Source organism: Glossina fuscipes, unplaced genomic scaffold (assembly GCF_014805625.2).
Source record: "Glossina fuscipes isolate IAEA_lab_2018 unplaced genomic scaffold, Yale_Gfus_2 114, whole genome shotgun sequence".
Lineage (NCBI taxonomy): Eukaryota > Metazoa > Arthropoda > Insecta > Diptera > Glossinidae > Glossina > Glossina fuscipes.
Genome location: NW_023998457.1, coordinates 3,848,054 through 3,870,664, shown reverse-complemented (window position 1 = coordinate 3,870,664; position 22,611 = coordinate 3,848,054). Strand labels below are relative to the sequence as shown.

Here is a 22,611-nt window from a genome sequence, read left to right as displayed (position 1 = left end):
TGGACAGAAGGACAGAGGGACAAACGGACAGATGGACAGAAGGACAAATGGACAGAAGGACAGATGGACAGACGGACACGTTTAAATTGATTTACAATGTGATGCTTCTCAAGAAAGTATATACTTTGTGGAGTCTCTGATGCTTCGTTCTGCATCGTTATGACAAAATGAATATACTCCCTTTTTTTTCGGTGATAGGTATAAAAAGAGATCCCTTTTTAGGATTTCTCAAACTGGGAATAGCAAATTATAATAATTTAAGGCGACAAACAGATTGGTTGACAGATGAATAAAGGGACGGACATGCTTAAATCGATTTGCATGCTAAATTTAATGTTGACCAAGAACATATCTCTGAATACCCTTCAGTTACGAAACATATGCTGAATAAGGAAATTCCAGTTATGATTTAAATTAAGCTAAAGATATAAATAATGCACCAGAAAAACACTACAATTTGTTGTTTCATTGTCAGTAAGATATAATTTTTTTGTTTACTTTTTACTTACAATTCTTGCAAATTCATGATACCATTAAAAGCATTTGAATTCAAATCCCGCAGCTTACGATTACCTTTTAAAGTTCTATAATGATTTGAAAAATATGACTCAATTTGCTCTGCACGCTGTTGCTTTTAAATTTATTTTACTTACAATGTCGCTATTTGTGATCCATAAAAAGCGGAATCGTCTATATAACGTATTTCATTATTGGCTAAAATTCTAAATGTATTTTTTATTTTTTTTTTAATTTTCTGAATAAATTTAAATAATCTGTAATGATTCTCTTTTGTCATTCGTACTTACAATTGTTCAGTCTTAATGCTAATAGATTTCATATCAATTCGAGTTATGTGATTATTATCGAGATCTCTAAAGGCATGAATATATTACATAAAGACATAATAAAAATATCCTTGTCAGTGTCCTTTGAATTAACAAAACAAAGAAAAAAAGAACATAAACATTTCACTTACAACATTTGCAAAATATTTGCCGGTGGTAAATGTATTAAATCCGGTACTTTTGTCAAACCGCTATTTATAATGCGACTGAAAAAGAGAAAGAATTTTAATTAAAACAAAACAAACAATTACACCCAAGACTATTATTACAAACAAATTCATATGAAGAACAGCAAGTAAGGAATTTAGATTCGACGATAACAGAATTTTTAACTTTGGAAAACTTGGGATTAAAAGCCAATCTAAAAATTTTGATACTCTATAATATCTGGAGATGGTTGGCTAGTTTTAATCCATTCTTGTAGAATATGTGTGGAAATTTATGAGTAATGATGAAAGAAACTCAGAAATTAGAGCTGTTCTTGGCTTACACTTGCATTGTAGGCGTGATCAATTTAGCCCTTTTTCAATACAAACCTAAGAGGCCGTCCAATGTTTGTACTAACTTTAAGTCCGATTTTGCGTTTGGGAGACATTAGACGGATGGACAGATGGACATATTTAATTCAGTTGGGAATTTGATGCCGACCGGGAGCATAATTTTGTGAAAATATTTAACACATTTCATATAACATCTCAGTAGAGACCTTCTGTAAATTAATTTCATTCGCGCCTAAAAGAGTCGAAGTTAACCTTAAAAATGGTGGAGATTATATTGACCGTCTGAATCGAGTTCTATGAAAATGCTTACCTTTAAGCATAAAATATTGTGGTATTTGAAAATATTTCTACATATAAACCTATTTTCTACTGTGCACCTGAGAATATATAATATTTATATCCTACACCACTTGTGGTACAAAATATATTAAGTATGTGACACGCAGATGCGCTTAACATAGACGCATCATCTATTATACCGATCGTATCAGAGAACGATTCTGCCTGATAAGCCCGTCTGCACATATTTCCCTCTTATGGTTCTCCATGTAAACTAGTGTCCAAGTTGCACGTTACAAGTCTTAAAATATATTGAGGAAATTTGGTACAATGACGTGTTTTGATCCAAGGGCGAACGTAATTGAAAATGGTTCGGATCGATCCACCTTTTCGACCACTCCCCACATAACAACCTATCTTGAAAAGTCGTCGAGGCTACGTAATAATATTTCGACACTCAATTTTTGAACCCCCTCTCATATAACTGGAACTGAAGTTCATGTAACAAGAAGGTCCAGTTTTCAATGCTTCCTGATGAAAATCATCAAAATAATAATTTAAGATAACAAAATTAACTGCACCATCTCGGCCTACTTTTTTGATCCTACTCTAATAAGGATTTTCACGAAATTGATCCTATGTAGAGCAGAAAAGTCTAAGTTTATGTGATAATGAATGTAAAAGTCTAAATTTTAATCAGTTATGACAAAACTGAACCCATAAGACTAATCTACATAAAAAAAAAATACTGAACCGGTCCCGCGTGTTTTTGTATTACTACCCGATATAAGGATTTTTACGAAAATTTTTGTTTTTTAGCGCAGAAAATTTAAGTTTTAATATGTTATGATGAAAATTGATGCATAATAGTAGTTTAGTACAAAAATTAACTATGCTGAATTTTAAATATGTTTTTGAACTTCTTGGGCACAACCATTCTTACGGAAAGTAAGCCTTTATTCGCAAAGAAGTCCAATCTTTAATATACAGTCCCATCATGGCACGTTCCTATAGAAATAGAGCATAATTTTTGTGTACTATGGCAAAAATAACAACTGCGTTAGACAATGCGGTGTAGAGTATTTAAAAGTCGGCCTAGCCCAACTATACCGTTGTTATGTGGTGGTTTCACTTTATAAATAAATGATAAATATCAGATTTGATAGGAGGAAAAGAGAAACGAAAACTTTTCGCGAATATAAACAACATATTCCTATTTTTCTGTCCACCTGGGTATATGCACGATGGGTCTTCTGACGTTTACTTCTAGACTTTACGAACGTCCTCTGCTTCGATGGTATTTAAGAAAAAGTGAAAATTATGAGAAAAAATAGAAATTTTGACATCATTGTCATGACATTTGAAAGTGATTGGATATTTTTTCAAACAACTATCTTAAGTGACAGCAGTGTTTGATATGTATGTATAATTTTGCCATTAGTGGAAGCAAATGTTTTTCTGTACTCAGCTTAAATGAGATAATTGGAACAAAAAACCACGCTATAAGTACTTTAGACTAAATGATTGATACGACCATCATCACCACCACCACCAGCACTACTTCAAATCAATAGACATGTGTAGGCGTGTCGTTGTAAGTGAACGTCCAGAAGTCCATCTTTATTCTTCTTACACTCGGTTTTTAGCTTTGAAAAATTCTTGGACTTGGCTTTTGACCTAGTAGAAGCTCAAAATTTGAGTTTTTGTTCCGAATACGTTTGTAGACAAATGATGTCTCTACTTTGCCCTACACTTTTACATGAGCGCCTTAAGTGTTTGCACACCAAGTATTATTCTGATATCTACCAAAAATTGTAAGATAAAGTTTTCTGCTTAGATCACTGCAGGCTTTTGGATCGACTAACTTCATCCATAACTAGGCTGGACTACGAGGCCCTAGATCTTCAATATAATCACCACCAACGAAACAGCTCTCGTTAGCGTGCATGCTTTCCTCGTAATACAACAACGACGGGTCTCTTTCGCTCGGCAAACGAAAGGTCGGTACCAATTGTGTTCAATACCCAAAATCAGTTTGGCCGCTGCATTATGAAAAGGAGCTTCAAAGCACCTGAGCGACAAACGTCAACATAAATTCGCTTAAAAAATGCTCTATGAATAATTCACAGACAGATGAATGGAAGAAATAATAGGTGGAGAAAAGCCGTATATCTCAATTTCGGGCAGAAGTGGGAGGGCCTAAACTGAAATCAATTCGAAATCTTAGATTGTTCGCCAATATATAGGCCTTCTAGATCTCTGATGTTTTGTTACGCATACTGCAAGTCATAGTCTCTCTCTGTACATGAGCGATACGCTTAAAAATTCTACGAGAAAGAGAAACGTGATATATGGCAGTTATAAAGAAATTTAGATTTAATAATGCATTCGGCAAGATCAGGCTTTAAATACTATACACCACATCGTCTAATACATTTTTTTATATATTATCGCGACAAAATGCCAAAAGTGATACTTCTTTCTGGGCAAGAAGCATATTTTTCATGGGATCGCTTGTAATGGTTGGGGTTCTGAAAATATACCGTCACGGTCCAATAAATTTGATGCTGCCCTTAAAACTCTACATACAATTACTATTATGGAGCAATTTTCATCATAAAATATTTAATGCGAAGACTTTTTGGCATATTAAGACTTACTTTTCATGAGAAACCTTATGTGGCATGAAATTCAAAAAAATTGACCCTCATAGCCTAAATGTAATTTTTGTAGTAAACTCCTATTACGAATCAACTTTCACTAGGAAGGAAGGAAAACTTGGACTATTTTCCCAAGTGAAGGTTTAATTCTATTTAAACGGATTAAGTGATTATATTCAGATAATGGTTCTATCGATCGATCGGTATAATAAAATATAGGTCTCTCGTAAATCATTTTGCGTCTTTTTCTCTTAAAATCGAATTCTTTATTTATTTACTTACATATGAAAGTCAGTTAAAATAAATTAAAAGCCGAATTGAATTGACTTTTGGATGGAAATCTTATATCAATTAATAGTGAAAATTAGTAGGAGAAGCAAAGAAAAAAAAAAAAAAATAATAATTCATGTTTGAAGAAAGAGAAAACAAAAAAATAGCGTGTACACAACTAGCACAGAGGCACACACACAACAAGTACCGATTCAAGTTGCAAGTGAACCCCTAAGCAATTGTATACATGCAAAAGCTTCGCAAACGATAACAGTAAACAACGTCAGTTAATTTTCGAATCATAGAAAGATGTTAAGATTGCAAGTTAACAACGCCAGTTAATTTTCGAATCATAGTAAGATGTTAAGATTGCAAGTTGGTTTAAATAGGACATAGGCAAACTGCCCTTATTAAGCCCTTAGTTGTTTTGATAGACTCTAAACGAGTCCGACATTGAGATGAAGGGATAGACTTAGTTTAAGTTTCTGCAGCTAGGCGGAACGGATTGAACAAGCTCATAATTATATTCACATTTCCTAAAATTAATGAAGATGAAAGGGGCTCAGAGAAGCGTCCAGGGAAATTAAAGATTATCGCATCAAGTAATGTGGGCGAGTCGATGAAGGTAAGACCAAGAATAAATTTGCGTTTCTCAAGTGATGGTAAGGGTAGCAGAATCTAACTATTTTCATAAAGAGGCAGAGAGACAAGTGCAGTAAGAATTACTTTTGAACGGATTCCATTGAATCTTCATAACATCTATAGAAAGGAGACCACACAACAGAGGCCTAGTTAAGCATATGTAAGAAACTTAAGTTCTTTGAATCACCTCTTAATGATACCTAGCGCCAACCTATTCTATCTACGTACACCTATAGGGAGGAGACCATACAACAAAGACAAGCAGAACAAGTATTGATCTGACTGAGCACATGTATAGGCTTTTTCTAATGTAAAGATCCTTCAGCTTTTTGAACCAATTCTTAATGTAAGCTATAACAGACCTAGCTTTACTTATATTCGGATAATGGTTCTACATTGATTGCTATAAAAAACTAGGGGTCTTGCATGCATACTACAAGTGGAGTCAGTACAAGTAGAGTCACAAAGAAAATACTTATCCATAAAGTTGGAATTAAAGAAATTTTTTACTTTATTTTCTACGCGTGAAAAAAGAATCGAGTGTGACAAGGAAAAACTGTAATTTGTTATTCTATATATATATATATAGATATAATAGATAGATATATATAGATATATATAGATATATATATATATATATATAATTTGTTGTAATATTCTTGTTACACACAGAAATTCGCCACGTAGTTATCCTGCATATAATTTGCTCTGCCATGTGTGGTCGGTCTCTCATAATTTCTACGAAACAGAAAAAAACTTAATAATGAAATGTGATAAACAATCTCTTTTATTCTCAAATATTTACCACAATACTACGTTACTATAAAGTATATGAAAATTTTATATTTAGTTTATACAGAATTTCTCATAAAACATAGGAATATGGAATCTTATCACATATAAAGCAATATGCTACGTGGGTCGATATGACAACATCTCTACATATTGAAGTTTTATCTGAAAGGATTTATTTGGTTTTAAATTATCTCCTTTCATTTTCATTACCTAAAACGTTGCTAGTTTCTTCACTTCACTATGCAAGAAGTAGATAATCACTTTTTATTTCATATGTCATAAACACAGTATTATTGTCTTTGTACAATAAGTTCAAATTATTTCTCGCTGTGCCAAGAATTTTAAATTTATTATTCGTCAAATCTAGATAAAGTACCTTATCTACGACGTTCTATCTTTTAAAATTAGAAGAAAAAAAAACAACACAGCCGATAATCTTAGCTGCTAATGTTCATCTCACTTTTAGTCCTAGAATGTGTTCCTTTGATCTAAATAAATTACACTTTTTATGAAGAATCTAAAAAAGCTCAAGTCATATACCTTCCAACCTTAATGGTTTAGGTTGCTTAAGACTTCATATATATCTTAGTCATGAATGGAAATACAGTATACATGGTATGATCAAAATATAACGAGAAATTATATATATTATGCAGACGGACAGACGGACATGCTTAAACTGATTTAGAATGTGATACTTATCAATAATATATACACTTTGTGGAATCTATGATGCGTCCTTCTGGGCGTTGGAAACGTTATGAGAAAATTAATATACTTCTTCAGTCTTTCGATGATGGGAATAAAAAGATAGCTTTTTTTAGTATTTATCCCACTGGAAATTGCCTGAATGGGAAATTACAATAATCTAGGCGGGTGGCGGAAGGCGAGAGAAGAATATGGCATAGGTAAAAATTGATAATTCAGGGAAAAATCAAAACTTCTCTTTAATAATACCCTACACATCTAGGCAACACTCAAATCCACTTTTTATTATACCAATCGATTCAGAATCACATTCTTAATCACTCTAATGTTGTCCGTCCGTATATCTATCTGTCCGTCTTTTCGAATATCTTCAACATACGGGCCGTAACTTTTGGGATCTTTTGATGAAATTTGCTGTACTGATGCGTCTTGACCCAAGGATGAGCGGTATTGAAAATGGTTCGGCGCGCGCCGCTGTTGCAACCACTTCCTCTGTAACCTTATACTAAAAAGTTACTGTAGCAATAACTGTATTAACCAAAGTAATGTAAGGTATTTAATGGTGGGCGTTGTCCCACTACAGTGTTTTTAATTGTTTTCATTAAATTACATCAATTGGAGTATTATCCTAACATTTTGAATACCTATGGAATCATTGGATCCGTAAAATTGCATCCTACATTATTATTCGATGAAAAGATTTTCAATTGCAAAAGAAATCAGTTTAAAAAAGTAAAATATCCCTTCAGGCTAACAAAAATGTTTGCTTTTGCTCAATAACATATTCATATGGCACATCTACAGTTCTATAAAAGCTTACACAATTTTTATTGTACTCGATATGCCCTGAAATACATCCTTGGAAAGATACGTTAATTTCGGTGCATGTGAAATGTATCTGAAAATGAAAAGGGAAAACAAAGCTTAATATATCCCAATAAAAAAAAAGAAGGCAAATCTCTTTATATTGCTTTTGTCAATGTTAAGTAAGTAATTGATTCAATTAACAAGACTTACATGGTACGCAAAAGTTTTAAACTGGCAAATGCTCCATTTTGTATAGTCTCTAATTGCGTAAGATCGGTCAGTATACTGTAAGAATGTACAAGAAAAAATAATTCTATTAATAATTACAATGCAAGCAAGCCCACGCATACTCATAGACACTCACATGTCTAATAAAGTGGTAGCATAGACTTTTAAGCCTGTATTTCGTAGACGCGGTAGACCAGCCGAAGCAATTGTTAATCTTTGCAAGGGTACGCTTAGGGTTTGTGGTATTCTTGTTAACGCTTCACCTTCGCAACGGCACTCAACTTCGGCCTGTAAGAAAATGAAAGTTATGCAGATAAGCAGAAATTAACATTAGAGCTTCGATAGACACTTCAAGTTGATTTAGAAAGGTGCTCTCTGGCTTTCCTGTTACTAAAAAATTTATTATTGTATAAGAGAAGATAGAACGTAGCCTATAGCTCACCATTAAATATTCTGCTACACATTACCATTATTCATATAGCCATTCTTTAAAATGAAACTTTATATGATAAGTGGTCTGATGCGGAAAATTTTCAATAGCGTTCCATGGACCAAAGCTCGTCTGTGTACTGAATTTCGTGAAAATACTTGAAAAATCTACCACCTCCAACTGAACATGACACAACAGCGTGGACAAGCAAACAGACCGACGGACAAGCTTAGATCGACGCAGAAAGGGATTCTGAATAATCAGAAATGGACCTATCTCAAGTCCCTCTGAGTTTTGTATGTACTCGCACAAACTTAATATACCTTTCTACCACAAATAGTTTGAGATTTAAAGACCAACCCCTATATACGTATACCTAGTTAGAGCTGGAAAATAAAGTTTAAAAACAACCATAACACGCATGCAAAGACCGAGATTTACAATAAGCAAATACTAAGATAATTGATTGGCATAGTTCTTAGAACTGTCTAAGTAAGCCTAATGTACAAAAGTCAACATGATCAAATATACACGCCCATATAAATATTTACATTAAAATTAAATATCACAAGTACAATATAATGACTTTGGCTTCGGTTTACGTTATTTTGCCATACCCGAAAGATGAGATTGCCTAGAACGAAGCGCCAAAGACATCACAGAATATATAGATCCTTGATCAGCATTATATTCTGAATCGACTGAAACACGTCCGTCTGTGCGTATGTCCGGATGTCAATCTGTCCCTCGTAAATATGTTCCTGGTTGCAAAAATAAGTCTATCGATGTCAAATTTGGCAGAAATATTGAATATTTTTGCGCGCAAGATAGTATTAAAAATTGGCCAAACCAGTCGAAGAAGACGCTCAGCGTATTACGTAAATTGAAAACACATCTCTTTTCTAAGAGGTATAGAAAAGTAGTTTGTTGCTCATTACTCGTAAACTGCATCAGATAAGGTGTACAAAAATTTGAAGGCATATTCTGTGGCCGATGCTGTAGTACCAGTACAAAAAAAAATTGGTCATATCCACCCATTATAACAATGTAACAAAATTTACTTTATTTTATGTTAATAGGTTTATAACGGGGAGAAACGGGTTTCAAAAGCTCTATAGAGTGTGCCCAGTTTCAAATTTAGAAAGAATTATCTTTTTCCGTCCCCAAAGCTTTCACTCCTACAAATCTATCCATCTACTTCAGCATTTACATTCTTAAAATTTAGAGAGCATTCTCGGTCGTAGCTGCAGTGCAAAAGCATAAGAAATATAATACCAAAAGAAGAAGAAAGCATAGCACAAAAGAATTGCGCATCACTCACTAGGCTACGGCCCTTCTCTTCTTTTTCCTCTTTCCCCACACCTTCCTAACCTAACACCCGGTTTTACCATCACGGAATATTCCCCGAATCACTATCCATATTAAGAAAAACATAGCGCGCGAAAGACTGCTGAAGAACTTACAGCTTCTGAGATAAATTTGAATGAAATCTCGGAAAAGTGAATCTCTTACAATGTAGCATAATTGGTATAATTTTTCCAACTTTTATCCATGGCAGGCATGCTAGAACATCACCAAGAGTTCGATAAAACGCCGCCCAAGACTAAAAACATATGTCGAATAAATCTCGAGCAGATCTCAAACGGACCCCGCACATATCTCAGCAAAATATCGCGCTAGACTACGATCGTATTTCGAACACATGACGAACAGACCTCAACCAGATATTAATCAAACTATCGCCAACAAATTTGCAAAAGAATTTGAAAATGATCCCATTCGGTTAAAGGATATACCTAGAACACTCAAATGCCCATGCGACTCATAGAATCCATACATCACATGTCCCATATAAAATTTCGACTTTTAACCTGAAAATAGAAAACATCGGCTTCTTTTCTTTTTTTAGTTCTCTTACTCTTTTTAGTTTTTTTTAGGATAACGGTGATGCATATAGAAGATGCCGTCACGGCCGAATATAATTTTCTTACTTGTTATCGTTCAGCACAACTATATATCTCGACCTCAATTTTAGCGTATGAGAGTATACGATAACTAACAACTATCAACTAAGTGTTTTACTTGTTCTACGCTCATAGTCTATTATGTAGTCTTCTTTCTTCATTCCATCATTGTTATTAAATATTTTTCTGATTGTCCCCATACTGTAAACATTATGTTTTATTTAATTAAAAAACTGTTTTTTTTTACGAATAATTAAGTTTTAATTACGACAACTACCTAAGTATTTCAGTTCAGTTGACTGAGATATTAAATTTTTCTAATAAATTTAATCCTATTAACTTTATGTGACTTGCAAAATAAAATTGAAAAAGTTTATAAAACGTCATCAGGGTTATGTAAGAAAGGAAATGAAATATAATAATAATAAAACTACGATCGGCTTTGAGAGGAATTTTTAAGAGAGATTCTGAGCCGAGAGCCTGAGCTGATCTCAGCTAGGACTCGAGCAGACGACGAGAAGGTCTGGCGTTGGCCAGAAGTCACCCAAATGTCCATCAAGCCTTAACCAGACGTCGACCATACCTTCATCAAACCTCACAACTTACCCAATTTCTTCTTAGCTCTTACCGTGTTAGGTAAATTTTTTGAAGTTTATCTACTCGTGGTTACTTGATGCGTCAAGTCATCAAGTCAGCATGTTAACCTATTGGGTGACATACATGTCCGAAGTCCAGTGACCTTCGTCAAGTCTTTCCTTTGTATGGCCGTCACGCAACAAGCTGAACGCTCACTTTGCCAGCACTATTCATTTTAATATAGGCCTTTACTTAAAATCTTTTGCGAAAAAACGCAAACAATGTACCAAACATCCGTTTGATCGAAGTGTTACATAAGAGCAAATTTTTTATCAAAAGTTAAATTCCACTTCACTGGTTTCTTTAAGTCATCATATGACCCTTTACTTGCTTATAAAAGACGGACACGGATAGATTGACTTGATTGACTACCAAATTTAAAGCTTTTCATTCAGGTTCACTTCAAGTTTTTATAAAGACTTTTCCTCAATGCAAGCTAGTGGTTTTTATCACCGAAGGATGAGGGGTATATTCATTTTATCAAAACGTTTGCAATACCCGCAAGGAAACATCACAGACCACATAAAGTATACACATTCTTGAACAGCATCAAATTCTAAATCGATTTAAACATGTCCGTCTGTCCGTATATGTGTCTGTGTAATGGCTGGTTTGAACATTCTCCTGGACGCAAAAAAAAAGCTATCGCCTTCAAATGTAAGAGAAACATTGGAAGTTCTTGTGCGCAGGCTAGTGTTTAATATCAGCCAAATCGGTCGGAGGACAAGCCCGCAGCACTACACAAACTGTTGTTCAAAAGGAATGAAAAATTGATTTTTTGCTCATTACTCATAAACCGTAGTAAATAAATGTACACAAGTTTGAAAGGATATTCTATGGGCGATGCTGTAGCATGTGTAGAAAAAGGGAAAAAACTGACCACGCCTACCTGGCATTATGGTGTTCTCAATTCTTAATTTTTTTGTCAAAAGGAAGCAAAGCTGAAAAACTCAGCTTCAAATTTAAAATGCAACTAAACATGTTCGTCTGTCTATCTGCCTATCTGCTCAGCTGTGTATTATTTGGGATAAACATTCTCTCGTTAGCGAAAATGAAATTTGCAAAGAAATTTGGAATCGACTTAACATGTTTCAAGCACGTACCCACACTCCTGTGTGACAGAAGCTTTTCTTCTGAAAATAAGAAATGTCAGCCGCACCCACTCGGTATTATAGATCTGATGAAAATCTAGTTTAGTTAGTTAATTGTTTTGTGCTTTTTGTGCATAACGATGATCGATATAAAAAACTCGATCACGACCAAATATAATTTTCTTAATTGTTTCAAATTGAAATTCTTCTCAAAGTATATTGGTTTAGCTTACCTGGTGTGTGGCATTCCAGCAACAACATTTCCATCCAGAAAGAGGAGTTGATGAGATTATTGCCGGCGTTAATGTTGGTGTCATCCTTAGGTTGACATTTAATTGCAGATTTTCTGTATCCGTGATTGCTGCTGTTTCCGATAAATTATTATCCCCCTTTTTGTTGTTGTTGATGTTGTTGTCATTGTTACTGCTACTATTACTATTCTTGTTATTATTATTTTCTATTAATGTAGAGGGTATGGGTGCCCAACCACTTGTCATGGTATTTGTACCGCCAACGCTACCAAATCCTGAACCCGGCGACTTATCATAGCAATTACTTAACTCAACACTATACTCGACAGCCTGTGAATGACAACCGAAACAGACTAACAATAAAAGGAATCGTAATATCTGATGAACCCGTAATTGTGATTGTTGTTGCATTTTAGGTATATTGGGCATATTATGTTGGCGGCGATGATATTGCGAATGTTGCCATAATTTCTCAGATCGTTGCTTTTGTTTTCTATTAGTTGAAGACATCGTTTGGAAAAATAATTTTACAAAATATTTTTTTCCATAAAAGCATATTAAAGATAAGTAAATTTTCTCGCGCTTCTATTTGTTTTTTTTTTTATGCTGCTTTCATAGTAATTCTTGGAACCAATAGAAAGTGTCAACTTTTATTAAATTATTGATAATAAAATTCAAATGTCTCCTCGTTGACCAACAAAACATTTTTATTGCATTGATTTACTATTTCAATTACATTTTTATTTGGAAGAAGAAAAGAAAAGGAATGAAGAGAGAAAATAAATAGAAAGTAATGTCTTTGTAATTAATTTAAAAACATATATATATTCAAGCTCAATTTCAATTCTTAATTTAATTGAAAAATTATAAAAGAAAAAGTATAAAAACATTAAATTCGGTCGGGACCCAATCTTTTACACCCATCACCGTTATGCTAAAAAAGGCAAAAGAAGTAAAAGAACAAAATTTCCTTGCTCTATATTATGGAGTGGACGCTGCTGTTTTTTTCTATTTTGAAAATAAAAGTTTTTGTCATTTAGGCGTGTGGGCGTTGTAGGCGGTTTACGTCAATTCCAAATTGTTTTGCAAATTTGTAGGCGACATTTTCATGTTCGCTAATGCGAAATATTCACTATAAAGTTGTGCCAACAGACAGAGGGACAGACGCACGGGCGGACATGCTTAGTTGCTTTCCAAATTTGAAACTGGCCAAGAATTTATATATTCTATAGGACTTTTGCAGTTTGTTTCTGAGCGTTCTAAATGTATTGACGAACCTAATAAAATTTGGTACACTATAATTGGGTAGGCGTGGTTAATTTTTACCATTTTTCTACACAAATGCTACAGCATCGCCTATAGAATATGCGTTGAAATTTCTGTACATTTGTTTGCTATAGTTTACAAGTACTGAGCAAAAAACTAATTTTTTATTTCTTTTGAAGAACAACCCATGGGCCATTCGGCCCATTTTCAATATCAACCTGTGTCCAAGAACTTCTTTCTGTTTCTGCCCAATTTAAGACCGATAGCTTCATGTTTGCGGACAGGAGAATGTTTAAAACAGACATTACTCAAACGGACAGACGGACGTACTTACATTGACGTAGAATTTCATACTGATCAAGCACATAAATATTTTGTGGGGTCTCTGATGCTTTTTTGTGGGCGTTGCAAACGTTGTGACTAAATGAATATACTACTCATCCTTCGGTAATGTTTATAAAGAAAGCTTTATTTGATTAGAATCGAGCTTCTCGAAGTTTTTTATTCACTTAACACCATTAATCACTTGTTCCATCATAGTTATCTCCCACATCGCACATAGAGTGAATTTCAAATCGTATATCAAGTACTTCCATATGTCCAGTTCACCTTATATATTACTTAGCTAATCTGATATGAAGATGCTTTTAAGGAACCAGTGAAACTTTAAATTAAAATATTAGCGATTTTTAGCTTTTAATTCATAAATAAAAAAGTAGGAAAGTTTACTAGTCTTCTTCCCATTTGGACAATTTCGGAACCGAGCATAGAACACTTAGAACTATATGAAATCAAATCTTTAACATAAAACAAGGAAAGCGGGAAAATTATTACTTTTTGTTAATTGCGAGACCTTAGCGAAGAACTTCAGAACCAGACATCGAACTATTTAAATCATTTGAACGGTTTGAGATTAAATGAAAGCTTTAAAATAAAAAACCCCAACAGTTTAAGCTTTTCACTTAAGAAAAAAGCCCAAGTAGCTCGTCTTTCAAAAATTTTGAACGAATTCTTAGGTTAATGTTGTTGATTTTGATTCTCACCTGCCAAGAGAAACGAGTAAAACTTTCTAACGGAGTTACCTGGCGTGATGCCCGCTGACATAACATATTCAAGTAGCAAGCTACAATTCTCATCATCCCCGAAGGAGTAGCATAATCACGACTATTTCTGAGGTGCCAGCATGGAAGGGAATAGGTATGGGCACTTTCCACGCAGGTCTGGTAAACGCTACACCGCGAAGGGTATTCTCAGTAATGAAGCCAGACGCCCTGTCCGTATTTTGTTTGGGAAATGGCCATCGGGCCACCTCGCTCCAGTGGATACCCACAATTTAAGTTGTCAAGACTCTATATAGGCTTTTAGTGATCTCTTACTAAAAACAACTCTAGTGACTCTTGTTTTAGGACCTTCCAGCACATCACCGCAATAACATCCTTTCTCGAGGAATTCGTCACAGTATGCCTCAGCTCATTACTATTTAGCAATACCGTTGGAACTAACTGGATAGGGACTGCAATTCGATCATAACAGAGAACTATAAGAGAGAAAAGACGTTCTCCTTTCATGACAGAAAGGATAGAATTTATATAATGCTTCGCTTATACATTCCATAGCAAGAAATCCAAGAAACAAAGCGGGAGCGGCGCCTATCAAACCTGCCACTGACGAAGAGAAGAACATTTTAGATGGTGGCGAAGAACGTAAGAGATTGCTTCAAAAATTACAAACGTCTTCCAAATTCAAAGTGGAATAATCGTACAAGTGTACCGCACCACAAACGACAATCGAGTTAAATAAACGTGTTTTACCATCTAATTGCCGTTGGATGTCTGATTCTTATGTGGTTAATGCAATGGCTTCGTATCCGGAAAATCGTAACGCGCATAATAAAGTATTTGGCGGCTTTTTAATGCGCAACGCATTGGAAATCAGTTGGGTGGGGGCGAATCTCTATTGCAAAAATCGCCCTAAATTGGAGCATATTTGTGATATTAGTTTTGAGAAGCCGGTGAGTGTTAATTCATTCATTAAAATGATTGCCTATGTGGTCTACACTGAAGTTGACCACATCCAAATGATGACCATCGCTGATATTATCGATTCCAGTACCGGTGATCAGTTAACTTCGAATGTATTTTATTATACATTTTCGGCACCAGATGAAGTCCCCGAAATATTACCCCCTTCGTATCACGAAACGATGTGGTATATACACGGACGTCGTAAATTTAAATACGCTTTGGGTTTGGAATAAAACCAAATGGAAGAAAGCATCAGACGAAATTTATCGAAATTATTAATTGGAACAAACAGGAATTTTGTATTGTTTCAATGTAGGTTTTCGTAGTTGTTTTTGCTGAATTTATTCATGTTTTTTTTGTTTTTTTTTTAATCTTTTCTAACATTATTGTGATTTTTTTTGTACCTTTTTCTCTTTTTAAGATTAAAGTAAAAGATTTTTTTTCTTTAATTTTTACATAATTATAACATATAATTATTATGTTAATGACAGGAATAAATAGGATCATAATGCACAATTTAAAATCCCAAGGTCATATGCGGTTAGCAAATTATGCAGTGAGTTTTCCCAAAGAGTATTCATCAGAGTTTAAGGAAAGAAAGTACACATGAAACGTTTAGGTTTAGAAATGGATTACTCACAGGTGCCAAAAATTCGGCGAACATTTACTTAAATATGAGCCAAAATTTACCGATTTGCCACCGCGTTCTATGCAAGATTCCTTTATTTCAGTTATAATACCGTTAAGTTCTGATAAAAGCCTACAAGACCAATATGTAGCATTTTTGGATCATGTTCGATTAGGACGTTTAATCGAAGACATGGATATGCTGTTTGCTGATTGGGTATGTCATCAACATGTGTATGTTCCTTTGTTACCAGCGGATGTACATTTTCCCTATACATTTGTTACTGGTCGTTATAAAGGTAATAAAGCTTAAATCTCTCTTTGCCGGTAACTGCTCAGTTCTTAAAATAAGAATCTTTAGGCAAACGGTAACGTCACAGTACCGTTAAGGGTTTCGATACTTTGTCATTGAGGAAGATGGGTTTCTCCGGCTACAACAGATGGACAGACAGATAAACTAAATCAATTCCGTCATGTATGCCGATCAAGAATATATACGCTTTAGAGGGATTGTGTGCGTCACAAACATTTAAAAATCTTATACACCGCCTGTGGCGTGTATAAAAATTTCATTTTCGTAAAAATGTGAAATTTCTCCTTTTTTTTTTTTTGCTTTTTGTTCTTTTTATCTATTATGTTCATCGAAGAGAAAGCAAACTGTGCTTGAAATTCACAATAAATAGAATTTAAAATATTATTAAAAGCATTAAAATATTTAAGTAAACACATCAATGGTATGAATAGACAAGCAAGCATTTATTTCGCAATACGTCCATCAAAGTGATCATAAAATTTGCGGATAAAAAAACAAATATTTTTCAAAAAAAAAAAAAAAAAAAACATTTTTAATATTCTATGATGTATTTTAAAAAGCATAAGCAAAAAATCTTTTTATTATTGAAAAATTAATGCAAATAATAAATAACAATTTTTATAATATTCATGTACATTCGTGTACATACATATATGAATAAACAAACAATAATTTGCAAAAAAAAAATTCATAATTTTAATCTCAATATAAATAGAAAAAAAAAGTTAAAAAAACAATGAATTTTATCAAAGCATAGTGGAAGAAGTAAAGCGCTTTATGATATTGCCTCATGAATCATAACTGATCCTCTTAAAGCGGGTACGTGTCAATGGCACAAGTAACCGAGGTAGGTAAGAATCACGGCTACAAAGTCAGTGTTGGCGGGTTCAAATCTCAAAGCAGTAGAGTTTTTCCCGATCATAGTTACAATGTGTGTTCACTTGGACACACACCTATTAGGCCGCGGTCGTTTCCCTATCTCTTAAATTTTCCTTCCTAACTTTTTCCCGGCGATCACCGTATTACAAGAATAGAGGACATCCCCTGAGTGATCAGTCAGTAATAAAAAAAAAAGGTAATATAAGTAAAAATACTGAACATAACAATTTATAGTAAAAGAGTAAAAGATAATCCGTGAATCTATAGTAAATTGAAGTGAATATAAGAAAGTGGTTATTATGATGCATAAAGGCCTGAGTTTGGACGACCTCTTCTAATGCGAATTAACTTACGAAGATAGACTGCCCTTCAAACAATGAAATATCTGTTAAGGATCTTAGTTTAGTCACTGAGGGCTATCCCAGCATAGTCAGACGGACGATAAGTTACTTCCTTACCCAGTGTTACTCGTTTTTTCATTCAGTTTTGCTTGACGCGGAAATTTAGTAATTTTTACAACAACATATTTTATTCACCTTGAAATGCTTTCTATAAGTTTTTGTATTGTATTACAGCTGCGCTTTAATTCTAATGCAAAGATTATTAAGGTTATCAAGAGGATTTGGATATTGAGTCAGCTTTCCTTTCACAATTTTCAATTGAATTTAAATCCAGGCTTCGCGCTGGCCCTTAGAGAACTGTAGGAAATAATCTTTTGCGTACAATATTTCTCTACTACTGCAACATGAACAGGAGTTACTCGGCACTGTATAAACCTTGTAAAAAAGTATTAGAAAATTTTGTGACTCCTCGCGTACACTTTTTCAACTGTGTATGCGTGTATGTATGCATATGTATACACACATATAGCTATGTGAATATATGTGTATGTGTACAATTTCTATGTTCTTGTTGATGTGTTCTGGTGCAAACGCCTGTTTTGGACTTTAACTGCATTCCGCAGCATCATCGGCCTTCTTGTGGCGTCATTCAAAATCAGCAAACTATTGACAAATTATTATTTTCGGGGAAGAGGAAATGCTGCAACACTTTTCGAATTAATGCTTAGTTTGAAAGCTAATTTTTTTTCTCGTTACAAAGCAGCGCACGAAATTCGCGTTTTTCCATTGTATTGCGAACAATAAAAGCAGTATCACTGAAAACTACGTAGTACATAAACAAATGAACGAAATGTCATGGAGACATTAATTGCATTTTTTAAAAAAGTATATATGAATTTCTTGTTAAAAATGATATCTCTTTATCAGTCCCGAAGGAGTTTATTGATCAATTTCTTGTGCTTGAGGCTGCAGGTTTAATTTGCTGTATATGTGATATGTGTATGTACTTGCAAACAATACTTCAATACTCGGTAGGATATCGACATGTACACAAGCATAAGAAATTGTTAAGAAAGAAAAAAAAGAAAATTTATTCATTAAAATTTATATCATCGCCTTCGGCTAACTCTCTAAAATAGAGCATAAGGCTATCTAGCTCAATGCTTTGCATAAGTTGATTGAAGATATTACGCATATTCTAGTTCTGCAGTTCGGTGAAGAACCTACAGATGTAAGTCCGACTTGTATTTAGTGGATTCTTTACAAAATATATTGCATGGTGAAGAAAAAACTAATGAGTGCACTCCAAACGATAATTTTAGCTTTGAAACCACCAAAACAAAAGGTCATTCGGAATCATTTAAGATGGACTGCTTCCTCTAGGATGTTAATTGCAAAATCTAGCACAGCTATCGCTTTGATTACAATGCTTCAGGACCAGTCGCACAGCATCATTTTTCGTCCCCCTTAAGGAATACGTTTAAAAAGATATGTTTAATCCTGGGGACTTTTGTGATGTTTTTCAAGTACCAATTTCTTGGTTTTATGTACATATATTTTCTCTTATTAAGATCCTTTGAAAACCACTACACGCGTATAACATTAAGAGATCCCCTTAAATATTATTCCTTATTCGCTTTGTAATATTGCCCTTATATGTAATTAGATTGCACACTAAAATGACACCTTATAATCCACTAGATGTCCATCCAATCTTCAAGTCATAATTGAAGAGCCGTGACCTTCCTTGGATCATTTATTGAAAAAAGTGTAAAAATTTTTTTTAATTTATAAAATTTCATGTTCTTGGCAGCTTTTGAAAAGGACCCTTGGAAATGGTGAAATTCGCTCAACGATTTATAAAGCAAAATCTCTAAAGCGTACTGCTTAGTATCATAAGCGTCGGAAAGAAACAAACCAATTATAGTTCACTCAGTCTCGCCAGTCACTACTTCGAGGAAGTCGAAACAAAATCGTACAGTCGCAACAAAACACCCAATTGAACTATGTGCAAATTTTGTGACACATTGTCCTTAACTTCAATTTCTTTCTTGTTTACTCAAAGTTTTTCCTAACATTAGATAAACTTGTATTTAGATAATTTTCCATAGATTACTCTTTTGACATTTCGCTGTCTATGCACAAGAAAGAAGATACTCCAAATTACGCCTTCAGGAATCTAACAGATGAAAAAACTTAAGTACTGGAGAGTAACGGTTGGAATTTTTTATCCACAGACGGCTCAAAATCTTTTGGTCTGCCACCTGCTTGTGCCGTGGTAGATGCTTCAGGACAGATTCTTCTCAATTACATATTTCACGAAAGTACTTCAACTTTCACAACCGAAGCCAAAGCTATCCTTCACGCTGCGAATCTTTCCCATAAAAACAAACTCAAAACCGTCATCGTTACTGACAGTTTGTTTGTATTAAAAGCTATACGGAATCCTTTCACTTCGAGGTAGAGCACAATCAACAAATTGAAGAATATGATTACAACACACGGCGACAAAATTAAAATGTTATGGGTACCTAGTCGTATCGGTTAATTGGGAAATTAGCAGACTGATCGGGCGGCGGAGTATGCTGCTTCTGCTCCTCTAATTATGGATGATGTCATGGAAAATTGGATCTTTAAAGATACGTTGGAAGAAAAGTTAAAGAGAAAGTTACAGAAGGAAATCAATACCATCATCAGCACTCCTCTTTTATAAACCTTCAATTAAATCCAATTTTATATCCAACAAATGTTGAAAAAATCAAGATCCAAACATTTTCGAGAATTCACCTTGGTCATACAATTGCAACTCACCGATGGATCTTGAAGAAGTCCTCCTCCCCCATTTGCAATTGTGAACAAATTCTCACTATAGCGCACATTCACCGCGACTGCCTTAGCTTTACTTCGGCTAGAAGTATTGCACTTGGAACGATTAATCCTATGGACATTCTACAATCAACTACTGAACAGAATATCAGTACAATATGTTACTTTATCAAAACTACTAGGCTCAATATGTAATGTACTTTTATAAATTAGAGCCGCTAGCTTATGTTGCCAGTGCTCAATGTCTTTTTTTTAGTCTAAGAATTTATTTCATTAGTTTAGAATAATAATAATAATAATAATAAATTGTAATAAATAGTAATTTTGTCGCCATCATAACATCATATAGTTTATATACTTTAGAGTGGATTTCTATACCCATTCAGTTTGTCAAAACTTTTGTAATGTCCGTAGAGAAATTTCAAAGATACCATTAGATATATACAGTGGCCCAATAAAGTGTGTATACAGTAAACTCTACATTTATGGCTTGATCAATAGAAAAAAATATAAAGTTTGAATAAATTGTGAAACGAAACAAAATCGGGATATTGATTATGAGCAACAAAAGACATGACATATGCAACATTAATGTGCGGGACGGTCGCGTCAATGTAGGCAAATTGTTTCTAAAAAGTCTAAAATATACTAACAAAAGAAAATGTGATGAGTGGATTATGTCAGGAAAAAATATCGTGGCGCTTCTTTCCGAATGAGTCGCCTCACTCTAGTAATATTAAACCTACACAAATTATACGTACGAAAAATAACAATCCATAGATAATGGAAATGAACTCGACCAAAAAATTGTCTTTTGAAAACGTTCCGAAAGTCTCAAAAAAAAAATTTAAATACTATCTTGGCCATCGTATTGTAACGTAAAACTGTCTTTTGTCTATAGGTTTTATTTACAGTTCTTAGGAGAACGGTTTACTCTTCTTTATTATTCTTTACGGGACCTTCTATCTATAATGCTTTAGCTCTCGTTCAGGTCTTGTGCGTTCGAATATTGCAATTCAAGTTTCTTGACTATTGACTCAACAACATTTGGCTTGCGCAAATATGCTGCTTATATCCTCTGTTACAAGTAAGTTACCAGTGTCCAAATTCATCGCGACATTTTGGTGTTAATTCCTTTTTCCGCTAAATTTTCTCCTAATTGGTGTTAAACTTTTCGCGAATCGCCAGGTACATGAGAAAGGTAAAGCGCCACGAATGTGTCTTTGGTTTTTCCTTTCTTTCGAATTTTGTTTCTTACAAAACCGATTAGTTTTCATGAAAACTTATATCATCAAATGTGGAATTTTTATAACAGAACTAAAGCTCCGCAGGCTTGTGATAGATTTTCTAACGTTTATGGATTGTTTGCGTTCCGGGAATATCGATTTCAAAAACCGGCCGGGCTTTGGTCCACAAATCATTACTAAAATTGACCAAGTTCTTCAAAAAATTAAGAAAGACCGACGCCTTTCATCCTATAATATCGCTGCAGAACCAAACATTGGCCAACAGCAGTTTTAAATCCTAAGTAAGATTGGAAATAAAAAGAAGCTCGACACCTATGCATCGCACGAATTAACAAAAAGTAGTTTAACGGGCGGAATTTTCATATGCTTATCGCTGTTTTATTTCACTAAATAAAACAATTTTTACCGATACTGATTCCCCGGGAACACAAACAAAAATAATGTGTCAAAAGTTCGATAACGAAGCTACAGAAACGGTGACAAAGCCTCGTCCGATGCCACAAGAGGTAATATTTTCGTGTTTGATAGAATTGGAGAGGGGGTGCTAATGCCTAATTAAGGTAGAGGTTCTACAATTGATCAATACATAAAAGAATGTCTCCCTACACAACGATGCCAGGCTCCAGACAACTTTAATGACTCGGTAATAATAAAAGTAGCTTGATTGATGAATTTTGCTGCATACATCATATAGTTTGAAGATTGCCTCGTCCAACTAACATTTGTTTCACTCTATGGAGAACTCTCTTAATGAAGGAAAACCGACTTCAGCAGACGCTTGTATAAAACACGGGGTTCAGTTTTTTACCTAAAGATCCCTGTAACTCTATAGTGAAGATGCAATGGTTTTACCAAGAAAAAAGCCACAAGGTTATTGATCAAAATGATGTATGTTTGATGTAAAAATATTCATTTATATTATGAAGAGGATCTTTCATGAATTCATGTCGCGAGCTACTTCCTGTACCGAATCGTTTCATTG

The 22,611-nt window shown here is 34.3% G+C and overlaps 2 protein-coding genes across 2 annotated transcripts in view; one reads left to right on the top strand and one right to left on the bottom strand.

The window, feature by feature from the left end:
• LOC119639903 (lutropin-choriogonadotropic hormone receptor) overlaps positions 1-22,611 on the bottom strand; it is a 46,888-nt gene that overhangs the window by 9,197 nt on the left and 15,080 nt on the right. Inside the window, exons 2-9 of the mRNA XM_038037610.1 lie at positions 12,089-12,829; positions 7,871-8,022; positions 7,717-7,791; positions 7,520-7,597; positions 977-1,051; positions 807-872; positions 654-722; positions 510-584 (exon numbers count right to left, since the gene is read on the bottom strand). Coding sequence (XP_037893538.1) covers positions 510-584; positions 654-722; positions 807-872; positions 977-1,051; positions 7,520-7,597; positions 7,717-7,791; positions 7,871-8,022; positions 12,089-12,616 — 1,118 coding nt within the window. The 5' untranslated portion in view covers positions 12,617-12,829. The remainder of the gene's footprint in view (positions 1-509; positions 585-653; positions 723-806; positions 873-976; positions 1,052-7,519; positions 7,598-7,716; positions 7,792-7,870; positions 8,023-12,088; positions 12,830-22,611) is intronic.
• On the top strand, positions 14,572-15,629 carry LOC119640035 (acyl-coenzyme A thioesterase 9, mitochondrial-like). Its single transcript, XM_038037808.1, is given in 2 exon segments — positions 14,572-14,590; positions 14,989-15,629. Coding segments are annotated over 2 exon segments (660 nt in total).